The sequence below is a fragment of the Pipra filicauda genome, unplaced genomic scaffold (assembly GCF_003945595.2).
Source record: "Pipra filicauda isolate LSUMZ 115617 unplaced genomic scaffold, ASM394559v2 scaffold200_size1382263_pilon, whole genome shotgun sequence".
In the NCBI taxonomy this organism is placed as follows: domain Eukaryota; kingdom Metazoa; phylum Chordata; class Aves; order Passeriformes; family Pipridae; genus Pipra; species Pipra filicauda.
This window is the reverse complement of record NW_024104311.1, coordinates 339374-352128: the sequence shown is the minus strand read 5'-3', so window position 1 is coordinate 352128 and position 12755 is coordinate 339374. Positions and strand designations below refer to the sequence as shown.

At 39.0% G+C, this 12755-nt stretch overlaps 1 protein-coding gene across 2 annotated transcripts in view; it reads right to left on the bottom strand.

Moving 5' to 3' along the window:
- Positions 1 to 221: 221 nt before the first annotated feature.
- The window catches only part of KLHL31 (kelch like family member 31), a 17241-nt gene continuing 4707 nt past the window's right edge, over positions 222 to 12755 (bottom strand). The window contains exons 1-3 of one of the 2 annotated variants that reach the window (XM_027724935.2): positions 11536 to 12072; positions 8040 to 9243; positions 222 to 6171 (exon numbers count right to left, since the gene is read on the bottom strand). In XM_027724935.2, the coding sequence (XP_027580736.1) occupies positions 5439 to 6171; positions 8040 to 9211 (1905 nt within the window). In that variant the 5' untranslated portion in view covers positions 9212 to 9243; positions 11536 to 12072 and the 3' untranslated portion in view covers positions 222 to 5438. Of the gene's footprint in view, positions 6172 to 8039; positions 9244 to 11535 lie in introns of those variants that run through there. The other variant, XM_039380780.1, reaches the window with a different exon arrangement.

Below are 12755 nucleotides of genomic sequence, written 5' to 3'. Positions count from 1 at the left end.
GATCTCTGCACAGCTGCAGGCTGGGTAACAGTCATGATCTCTGCACAACCTGCAGGCAGGTTGTGACATCTGCCAAATCTACAGAATCACACTTTGAACCAAGCCCTTGGTGTTAAAACATGTGGAATGATTTTTGGCATCTCAGATCCTCTCATCTGTGGCTCAACTTATTTGCTCTTCAGAATCTGGACTATTTTTTTCCTTGAAATTTAGATGTTTTTATTTTTTATACTGTTACTCATACAATCCAAATGAAAACATGTTCAGTTACTAATCAGACATCTGATTTATCATCACTTCTTGTTAGGCATTTTGATTACAACAAAAGACTGTGAAATTTATTGTTAAAAAGCAAGTTGTTGTCCTTGTAATGAAATAGAAAAGATAAAAATGGCTCCAGTGTCACACTATACAGCTTATTGTGAAGGTGGTTTGACAGTCCGGGTGTAACAAACATTCCAGTTGGCTGATATGAAAGCAAGGATCAGCCCGGGGCTCAGAAAACAAAGCATATTTCAACTGCAACCAGGCGTTCGTTAGAAATACAGTCTCGCGGTTTCCAACTGATTTTACAATATGAATAATTTGTTTGCACCATGCGTCGCCAGCTTTATTTAAAGCACACAATGAAAAATACCAACATGCTGTTTTCCTCTTAACAACTGCTGCACTACAAATTTTAATTTTTAAGTAGTAACATTCTCACATTACACTTACAGATTTTTTTTCTGTTGAAATATGTTCCCTTGTGTTATCACAGTCCATCTTTAAAGTGTACAGTTAGAAAACCCTTCTGTATAAGCAATATGTCTAGCACTTAACAAACTAGGAAAATGCTTTATACAAATAAGTTAATATTTTTTCTTGTTGACAAAAAAACTGCCAAGGCTGCAACTAGCATAACATCCAGTTTATATAAGTGTGTGTGTTCCCATTCTACCAACAGAAACTGACTATATATTCCTTATAAGTTTATCGATTGCCTATATTGTTATTGAAAACTTTCATTGAGACAAGTATGTCTTTTGCATGGCAAGACTCATCTGGCATTAACCAAATCTCTCATACCAGCTATACAGAATTGCATCTATTTTCCTTTATTCTTTAGGAAATTCCTGGGAACAGAGTTCTGAGCAGTGTCACACTTGCAAATGAGCACCAGTAACTAATTTTTCACCCTTTTCTTTTCAGCAGGCATTTCAGAATGTGTCCTTTTCTTTATTGTGGCCACCAGCAATGAGATTTTTAAAATCAGAGCTTTTATGTGCTGTTGACATCTGTGCATCTCCTTTGGTGCCCTGTTAGTCACTCAGTTATGGATAAGAAAAGAGAAACTAATAGAGACAACAGATCTTCCTCTTGCAAGGAGGAATCAAAGTATAAATCTGTGCATTACAATGTTTTTGAGTACTTATGCAAAAAGATGAGAAGATTAATTGCAAAAAGTCCAAGGAACTATACGAGGACTAACTATGGGCTTTAATCGCATTCTCTGAGTGAATCCAGACTTGGAACAAGATCTCCCAGCTTGGGTAAATGGGTTAAAATGGATTGAAAATTGAGTTCAAATGAGAACTGAAGTTACAGGCAATTGAAAATTGAGCCTTGCTTTTCATTAGAAAAATCTCAGTTATGGAGCCCATCTCAGTCATGCAACATAAGCAAAGCTGCTTATAGAAAGCTATGTGTTGAAGTAGGTGCTTATTTCCAGCACATTTTTCTCAAACATTCTTGAGAATTGCTAACAAAATCTCAGTCTACTGATTGTTATAAGTGGCTCGATCTTCCCGTTTCTACTGACTGGAGCCTCAAGCATCTCCCATCCTGTGTGTTGCAAAAAAATCCTTGGAGCATACATAGGATTTCATTGAGCAACAATTCCCCAGGAAATAATATCCTTATGGGGTAATTGAGTCTCAAAAAAATGTCATGAGCCAGCATGGTAAGTGAATGGTCATGTTGAGGATCAGTCTAATACATTCATGTTGGCTGTCACTAACATTGATGTTTGTCTACTCATGGATTTAGTTCTTGTATTTTAATTTTCCAAATATAAATCCATGAGAATAACTGTATATAGCAGAAGCCCCACTGAATTCAAGAAGGTACGCATGCTCATAAAACTATTTGTGTGACTGTTGGGTTTGCAACTAGAATTACCAAACCCAGCTGCTACTAAGGAAAAACTCCCTCTAAAACCACTATGGTTTGGGAAGAGTTACAATCAAGAGATAAACTAATCTAGGTTTCAGGATAATATAAAGCATGGTCTTACTCAATCATTTCATTTATCACATACTTTTTCCTGCAAAAACTGCCATTTAAAAAATCTCAACACAAAGCACTTTTGAACACCTCATTTGTTTTTGTTGATGTTAATTTTATCTGCTTCCCTCTTTGACCAGCTAGAAGTCGGCATTTAAGTTTACTGGACTCTTGACTGATCCACATATGATCTTGAAGGTTAACTTTAAGAAGAGATTAAACAATCATGATCTCATCTCAATTAAGAACTAAGCGCAACATCTTCCTTTCAGCACAACTTTACAGCAGTAAGTTCCTCCCTCACAACCTTGTAACACACTCTCCCATGCGCCTAAACAATCATGAATAAACAAGAAAACAAACCTTAGCAAACTGCTTCACTCACAGACTGAAGAAAGCTTATTTTTCAGATTTGAATTTGAAGCACAGATGCTGACTATAAAATGCATGGGCATTTTATAAGGAATTCTGAGGATAACGGCTTATATTTTTTTTCCTACTACTACGAGTATATCATTAAAGAAGACCCTTGTAGTGCTTTAACAGTCTACATCTCATACAGTTAGAAGTCCTCTGCTCTACTTAATATTAATGTATACAGTACTTCCGAAACTGTATTTTAAAACTTCTTTTTGGGATATACAATATTTCGAGTTCAACTGACATGTTGCTATTAAACATCAGAAGATTGAAAATGCAGCACTGGACAATGAAAGAACACTGTCCCATAAAACACACCATACAAATAATTTTCACAGTTCTAACAATACAAGATCATACATAAAAATATCACAAATAGCTCAGTACATGGCATGATCAACATAATATTAAGTCCAGCTAATAGTGTCACATATTAAGGGCCAAATTCTGGCTCAATGTGCAGTTGAAGCCTAAACAGATGTTTAGAGAAAATAATATAAAGCCACCCTGAAGTGTTATACTGATAACAATAACATTTCTTAATCTGTGTAAGATTTTTGTCCTAAAGTACATACCTAACTTATGCTACAGAAGGAACACGTGGCCATTGGTATTTGGCTCCTAGGACATGCCTTCGTGGATTTGTTGTGGTGAAGGGCAGTGGAGGCAGAGGACAGTCTTCCTTCTGGGTATGACAGTTTTAGCAAGCATCTTTATCTACTGTTCTGCCAGAATTTGGCCAAGAGTTCAAAATCCTGTACATCTTATTCAGTAGTCCCACTGAAATCAATGGAACCATTTTTGTGAGTAAGATGAAAAGGATTTGGCCCCCAAAGTTTTTAACCCTTTAAGTAGTAGAAATTAGTTTCATTGCACTTAGCCCATCATTCACAAATAACTTTCTACTCAAAATGTTGACAATGGTTGTCAACATACAGGAAGTGTTTGCTCACAAATAGGAAAGCATGGAGCAACATCTGACTATTCATAGCACTTTGAGACTGAGTTCCTAAAAAAAAAAAGAGCCACTTGCATATGACAATTTCATGACAATTTCATCCAACGTGCGTCTGAGGCCAGAATAGTTGTTTTTTAAATTTCTAAATACCATCTCTGGATACCTTAGAAAAAGGTGAGTGACTTGCTGCCCTTTTGGTTATATTAAATCATTTTAATTCCTTGTATTCCCTATTTCTTCCCCAAACAAAAGGACATAGAAATTTTGTGCTGACAGCAGTCTTTTGGTATCAAATCCTCAGGGGACATGATAGACTTTTGGCTATGGGAATAGGATTAGATTTCCTGCTTAACTCTCCCAGTTCACGCTGAAGTCAGGAAGAAAAGTTCTTGGAAGGTAATCCAAGAATCTGGGAAAAATTCACAGACTTCAACACACAGAGCTTTAGTCTAGCCTTTGGAATAACGTGAATAAAATCTCCATAAAAAGGGCTGTAATGAAGGCTTCAGAAGGACATACATAATGGTATGTCCAGGAGAAAGTTACTTTGGGTGTTGTGCCCACACCTGGTAAGAAAGGTGTTAAGGTATCTCTTTGTTCCTATTAAGGAAAGTTTTCCCATGATTCAGTTTTCCACACACATCCTATTCTTAAAGGCAGATCCTGAAGTCTTTATTGTATCCTCCAGTTATTTGCCAGAATAATACTAAGAGAGTTTGCTCTGTGCATCTTCTCCATATTCTGATGCCATGAGCCACCGATGTCTCCTGGTATGAACTCAAATTCCATGTTTTGCCCTTGCAGCAGCTCCCAGCTCCTTGCATTGGTGAGGACCTTCTCAGATGAGAAGATAACCCAGACATACATTTCTACACAGATGGGAAGAGCAGGAACAGGAGCCGTCATACGGACTGGCCTTTGTGCCTCCCACCTGGAATGACAGGGGTGTCTCCCTGGCATGAGGAGGAAGATGGGGTGGTGGTCTGCTCCTTGGTATAAACAGAGGTTGGGAGAGCCATCCGGCACCCAAGGTAGCTCTTGGGGCTGGCCCAAAGTGCTTACAGCAGTTAAGGTATTTTGTGGATTCAGGTCTTGAAAGCCATGTCACAGCATTTGACATAAGAATTAAAGGGTTTCATGGCAGAAGATGAAGTTCTCTTCCTAAATTCTGAAGGAGAAAATGCTTTGAGAATTTTTTTGTGAATACCGCTGCCCCAAAAGGAAAGTATGCACATGCTATATGCTATATTTTTGGTTTCCCTTTTTTCCCTTCTGTTTGTCAAAAAAAAAAAAGCTTAGAAAATAAAAAACTGATGAATTTTATGGCAATTTTATGATGAATTGCCCATTTCTGATCTATGTTGAGATTTATTACTAGCCATATTTGACTTTCCTTTTGGGTTCTGAAAGCGTTTAAAGCTTAGTATTAAAAAGCCTCATAACAATCTTCTACAGCAAGTGTATCTCAATTTTACAGGTAAGCAAACCAAGGCATAAAAAAATGAAATGATATGCCACAGATAGCATAGTAAGTCAATGGCAAAGTCAAGAAGAGAATGAAATCCTGCAGCTATGGGTTAACTCTCTCTTCAGGCTAAGAAAACTGATCTTATCCTTAATGTGCTGTTTCACACCACCTGTACTAAAGTTCATGAAAACCAGCCAGTTTGCACTGTAAAATGTTTGCAAAGCCAATTATTTTTTTTTCCATGTAAGCACAAAAATTCTACTTAAAGGGTTAATTATACTGCTGTGCTGGTAAACATTTTTAACTTATTGCTGGTTAGACCTGTCTTTAAATACTAACTGGGACAGAAGAGACTGAGCTGGCCCTGGACTCTCTTGTCTTCGTGTTGGGCATGGATATTGTACAACAGGATACACCCACAGTGGCCTCAGGCAGCTCATCTTCCTCTGTCCATTCATTGAGATCTGGGTTATAGCACTGAATGCATTTCTTGTACTTTTTCTCTATTTCATTCCAGCCACCCACTAAGTAAATTTTCCCATTAAGGGTGGAGGCACCAGCCGTACTAACTCCGGTTTGAAGTGGTGCCACGTAATTCCATTGCCCTGTGTAAGGACTGTAACACTCCACAGGGAGAACATCAACCCTCTCGGCTCGCCCCCCCAGCTGAGACCCACCCATGACATAGACCCTCTCCAGAAGGGACACTGCACAGTGCCAGCCTCTTGGGGTGCTGAGGCTGGCCTTGTCCTGCCAGCTGTCTTTGCTGGGGTCGTACATGCACACTGAGCGAGAGTAAGCGTTATTGATGTAGCCTCCTGTGACCAGGATCTGACCATCCACCACGGCACTGGCATGGCAGCACCTGGGCACCTCCAGCGGTGCCTTCATCTGCCACTGGTTAGTTGCGGGCACGTAGCATTCGACAGAGGAGAGGCATCCCTCAGAATTGCGACCGCCCACAGCAAAAAGGAGGCCATTGAACACATTCAGGCTAAAATGGGTGCGCCGCTGATTCATGTTTGCCAAGTGAATCCAGCTGTTGAAACGAGGATCATATCTGAAAGCATTAAAAAGAGGGTAACAGTCTCACATAGTGCTCTGCTAAACTGTACAGGATTTCCATGTCACTGCTGCAAGAGCAAAATTGCTAAAATTTTAGTTAGTTATTTAGCCTAGGAAAAGTCAGTGTAATGAAACTGGTATTCTTGGTTAAATTTCCAAATAAATTCAGGTTTTGATTGGAGAAAAATCTGTTTGTGTCATTAAAACCTATTGTTTCAATGAAGCAAATCTAATTCTTATGTAACTTGATTTTGTAAAATAATCTCATTAGAATACTGGGAAGAGATACTTTCAAGATACAATAGAAATTTAAATTTTTTTTTTGCAATTTACACCTACAGCAAAGATGTCTAAATTTACTCAAAGAGTATTAAAAAATGTTAGTTGGTGATTTATACTTGCATCTTCTTAGTACTTTCTAAAGGGTGAGTATGCTTTCCCTGCCACTCATATGGAGTAAAGTTTATGTGAAAAGAGCATCTTTGCTTTCTAATACCATTCCTATCTAAAATAACGTTCCTCGTCCTTGATATTTAAGCAATTTTGAAATAGGAAATGTCAAATTATGACTCTTGAAGATGTTGAGTAAGGTACATTAGTAGACCCACACACTTCTCCTGTTGCATGCTAAGGGGATCAGAAAATCACATGAGAAAAAGACTAAGGGAAAGTAAGCACTGATTTTTAGCTGTTGTTCAGCATTGTCATCTGCAAGTCCACAGACATACTGATGTGACTTGACATGCTCAAGGTTAATGGCACAACAAGGAGCAGAATCCATTCAGCCATGGATAATGAGGATTCCCCCACCTCCTCCTCACAACCTAGGTGTGCACTGGGCACAGCTCCTTTGAGAATGTGAGGCATAGCTTAAAGGCAGCAGGTCAAGAGAGCAACAGCATAATCTCTTTTATGTGATATATTTTTCTGACTAAGTAGATTACACAATAAAATTGATCTAGAGAAGGTTCCTCATTCATTAACTTTGTATGTTGGTTGATGTCCTCAGGAGATGTTGCCTGTTCCTTCTGGGAGCAGAAAAGGAACCATTGGTAGGACTGTGGCTGTGTATTGCCATTGTATATCCATAGTCTGTTAGTAGACAAAAAGCTGAGTTTTTTTACCTCCAGCCTTTCCTTCGAGCTGCTGCGTGCTGTCAGCTTTCAGGTTGAACTATTTAAAAACTAGTACCACCCATCTGACTATTGCATTTTAGCCTATGCACTCTTCTGACCTTGCTACCACCAGTGCAGTCCTACGATGGCTGTAGATCGGGACTGCAATATTTCAGAAGTGAGGTGTTATTTGGAGTACATTGTAGAAGAGAAATACAGCCCTCAAGCAATGGTGCTGTTTCTAAACTCTTGATACTAATAAAAAGCTAAGGGGTATGAAATACAGTGTAAAAGCTGTTGAAAATACAGTAGATGGTGCATAGAAAGTTAAGACTAGAAGTTAACACCTAAAAGGTGTTTTTCAGAACTTTCTGTGAGACATCTAAGGCTTTAAAAATTTGAAAACTCTCATCTTGTCTGATTTGGTGCATTTTAATGGTACCTTAGAACATCCCAGGACTTCCTATTTCTGTTCCTATTTACTTCCTCTACTTGGAGTAAGTTTTCTCAGGTTTTCCTCACTTCTGATTGTGCATGTGCAATCATGGTGAAGTTTTTTGCCATAACTCCAGCTGCATATTTCTGTTCATTCAGACTTTAATTTAGAATAGCATCTATACCTCCCCCACACTGTCCCCTTTCTCTTTATCCGAGTGGTTCATGATACATGACACAAACCAGCGTAGTCTATCTGCCTACCTTCTGTGGAATAGATACCTCCATCTCTTTTAAATAAATAACCAGTTACCTGCAGAAATTGCTGACTGCATGCTTGGCTTGGTTCCTGGCATCATTCTGGTCTTCCCCACCAGCCACATAAAGAAATCCATCCATCACTGTGACGCACTGATTAAAACTTTTAGCAGGCATTTCACTTAGCTTCTTCCATCCGTTTTCAGGATCTCTGTATAAGATGTCTCTGCTGAGAGACTTCTCTGTTAGAGCAGGGCGTCCCCCAACAGTAACTAAGACTCTGAAACCTCCACGGATCCTTGTTCTTCTGGACTGAAGTGTATTCTGGTGATAGGGAAGCAAGTGATAGTTCATGGCATCCACTAGGAGCTTATGGCAGTCTGCATCTTGCATCATTCTTGGCACAGTTTGTACATAATTGACAAGGTCTTGGGCTGAGATGGTACCAAAACGGATGTTACTTAAGAGATTGGCAGCAAACTTTACTCTTTTTTGGTCAAATTCCAGCCATTTTATTGCAATCTGGAATGCAACAATTTCAGAAGGCAACTGCAAGTCATCATCTGCAAGAAGTTCATTAATCTGATCAAAAGTAAGTTTTAGGAACTGATCAGTTTCTGAAAATTCAATGAAGTTGTCTCTAATAAATTTGTGCGCTGCTTCCTTGGTTGTTTTTAGTCCGTACGTTTCTGCAATATTAGCAATGTACATGCAGTTCTCAACACTGATTTCTTGGACTAGAAAATCACAGCACATCTTTACAAGGGTGTGAATCTGTAGATAAATTGCTGTGGAAATAATACTACCTATTGTATAAAGTGAGAGAGTAAGTTTTCCAGAGTAAGCATAGGTGATAACAGTAGCTAGACCCAATGGGGACACATCATTGAGGTCCACTCTTTGAGTGGATGGATCTTTCTTTAAGATGTTGTGGAAGTATTCACTGCTTGAAGCCATCACCACCTTATGAACACTAAAGGATTTGGTTTTGGTACTGATAGTCAAGTCACACAGAAAATTTTCTTGTCTCATTCTACTTAGACCTTCCAAGAGATTTGGGCAATATGATGGGTCTGAAACTTCAGATGAGATGCAGCTGAAACCATTTCCTCCTTCCAAGAGTCCATTCAAGCCATTTAGTTTACTGAGGGGGCCATCTTCCACGATGATAGTAGTTTCATTGACATCTGCTTTGTTCTTTTTCACATTCTTCTTCTTAGGAGCCATGACTGCAATGAAATATCACAGCCAAGAGCTTGCTAAAATTAAATTAAAATGTTTAGAGCTACACCACAGTTGTGAAATTTAATAGCTATGTGATTGTGCAACACATCTAACCTTTGTCAATACATACTAATGCCACAAAACCAAACACACAGGATAATCTATCTTCCTAAGAACTATTATTCTGTTCTAGATTGCAGTGTGGCTGTTTATTATTAACAATCAATACTTACATTGTGAAGAATGCATCTACAAGTAATTCATTAATTTTTTTTTTTTTTAAGTAACAGGGCCACAAATTAACATTCACCTGTTATCGTCATGTTCAAAGAGTTACATTCTCCAAATGAGTTTGCCAGCATGTAAAATTTTGTAAATATGTATTTAAATTAGCCAGGTTCTAGACCTGAATTCATTAGCCAGAAGCACTGGAAAAATATGGGCCCCCAACTTCGTTCATCCTTACTCCAGGGATAGTACAGACTTATAGGTGAGTTCAGAACTGGACTGGGAAATATTAAGACTGGGAGAAATTCTTAAAGACAAAAAAAAAGCAAGATGAGACATAAAGAGAAAGTGGATTTTAGTATGATGTCATATTGATTTTAGATTTAGGATCTGCTCCAAACTGATTCCAGGTTTTTGTAATTTTTGATTTTATAAACTGATATATTCTATTTTCCATGTCAGACATGCAAATACTTTCTAGACATAGCACACTTTGCTTGCTTTTCAGCATCAGTAATTCAAAATCTATAATCCTACTTTTCGGATTTTGTGGAGATTTATGGAGAAGATGTCTAACTTCTATCTGAAAAAAATGTCATGCAAACTCAGTTGGGATGTGTCACTTTAAACAAGTTCTGTATGTGTCAAGGTAAGAATCAGTCCCATACAGTGATATTAGAACACATTTATTTAAATAATATGCATCAACTCTAGGCAAGTTCCAGCTCTTACTGAAATGAAGAGCCACATTTTTGTCAGACAGCCCCAAAGCAGTCTTCAAAGGATTTGCTTCAAACGAATATATGTATGTGCAAATATACTCGAAGGAAAGCACTGATCTTCAGTAACACAGTTTAAACAGAACTGCGGAGATCAGCATTCAAATAGATGCAAATATAGCATTTATCTCTAATATATTCACTGATTTTAAAACAATTTACATGTTAATTTTCTTTGCGATCCTTGCAGTCATAAAACCCAGAACATGAAGAAATGCTAATTAATGATAATTGATTACAGTTTTATTGTAGATAATAAACAGACTTCAGTAATATTTCAGTCTAGAATCTCAGCGCATCAATTCTTCCTTAAGCATGTAACAAAATGATAATTTAATTATAGAAAGGAATGGTTGCTGCCTGTGAGCACCAGGAGTTTTTTGCTGCTGCTGCTGGGTGATGACCATGTGCAGAGCAGGCAAGGGAGAAAGCCATGTGTGCCCAAAGTATCAGTGTCAGCCTGTGCTGACGTGAGCTGCGATCCCTGATATGTCAGTGTGCCAGCGCAGGGGTCAGCTGCTGCCCGGCTCCCCCTGCTCCGGCTGCATTCCAGGAGCTGCATCTGTTGAGACCTATCAGAGTCATGTCCCAGAATAGCAACCTCCCAGCAGCTTGCCATTTTAAGACAGGTTCAGTTGAAGGTATAGCTAGTGTTTTAGAATACTTGGTTGTTTAACACAGCTTTTGTTGCAAAAAACCTGCGATGTTGCAAGTGTCGTGTATATTTGTTCGCATAGAAAAAAAGGAAAACAAAACTTCTGGATGTTTTTGTATGTTCTACATAGAGTTTTAGCTTTGCGTATTAATAGACGCAACTTTAAAGCTGGCAAGGGCATATTCTTTTGGCACTCGTATCTTGTTGTTCTAAGTATTTTTAGAGACTCATAACTTAAAATTTTCAATACATGCAGCACTTAATGTTTATTGCCTCACTGCATCATTGCAGAACTCATTTAAATACATGGCATTTTAAGCTCTGTTCAAAAATGCTTACTACCCAAAGTTTTTTCTTGAAAAACATTTTTTCATCACCATAAATTTCATCAGCCAGTATAGTGTACAAGCACTAAAAGTGACAGGACATGCAAGCCCAGTGAAACAAATAAAGTGATCCTATAATAAAACCAGGTTACTTAATTTTGAAAACCCTGGGTGATTTGGTTTTCTATTTGCTTTCACTTAATTTATTTTAACTTAAGAACAACTCATGCCAAATATTACTTGGGATCCCAAAACAATGCCTTCAACCAACCAACTTCTCCCCCCCTTAAAATGTTACCCTCTAAATACTATCAAACAGAGGAGTTAAAAACTCCTTACCCTCCTCAGAAAAATGTTGTTCCAGAGCTGTCCAAGAAGCTGTCAGTGAAAATGCGTCTTCCTTGGAAAATGCGAACACAAAAAGTGAGGAATTGTGGTAAAAAAGAGAGAGAAAGGTCAGAGGCCACTTGGTAAGTCCCAGCTTGTGGTTTCCAATGAGATACTTTGCTGTCACAGCGAGCAAAGGAGACTGGAGCCTGCGCTCGAGTGCTCTTTAAAATGACCCCTCCTCTCCATGCCTTGCTCCCTGCCTCTGCCCAGACACAGGAGCTCAGCTTTCCTGGACTGCTTGGCCACTGGAAATCCAGAGTACAAGCCTGGACCCTGCAAATGCACAGGTACAGGGGAGGAAAGGGAAGGGAAGGGAAGGTGTTCCACAGCAGGCAGTAATTGTCTCAGGTAAGTGTAGGGTGAGCCACTGGGTTCCCCTACTCAAAGCTGGGAGCCTGGATGAAAGCCAGTATGGTTAGGGAGAGGGACAGGTTTAGATTGGATATAAGGAAGATAGTTTTTATGATGAGGATGGTGAGGCACTGGCACAGGTTGCCTAGAGAAGCTGTGGATGCCCCATCCCTAGAAGTGTTCAAGGCTGGGTTGGATGGGACTTTGAGCAACTTGGTCTGGCAGATGTCAGAGGGTTTGGAGCTAGATAATCTTGGAAGGTCTTTTCAAAAGCCATTATATGATCACATTATTCTATAACCTAAAATAACCACCAGGAAATGCCAAGGAAAACATGGTACTTAAGTTCGACTTTCTTAGGTTTTCTGCGCTTAACTCTGGGCAGAGGAAAGGAGATCAGCTGATGGGGCTCACAGCCATGTCTTGTTTTGTCCTGTTTCAAGGAGTTAGGTTGCTGCTTCCTAAACAATTGCCTTGGCTTTCAAGGATACTGGCTCACATCCCCTGAAACATTTGCAGAGAGATGTGAACTTTGATCTTCTGTCTCTCAACAAGATAACTTGTGGGTTATGCCATACATTGGAATAATTTACCTCTACCTCCTTGGCAGTCAACTTCAGGAATAATAAAAAGCCAAACCTCCACATGTGAGAGATAAAAAGGGTGCAAGTGACTGCATGGGAAGGGAAGGGTATTGGGAGAAGTGGAAGACAGAGAACAGGATGACTTTCTCTTGGCTGTACTTTGTATAATACTTAATCTTACAGATTTATTTGGTTGCCTCCAGGCTTGGATGAGCTTTTACAACAACTGCTGCA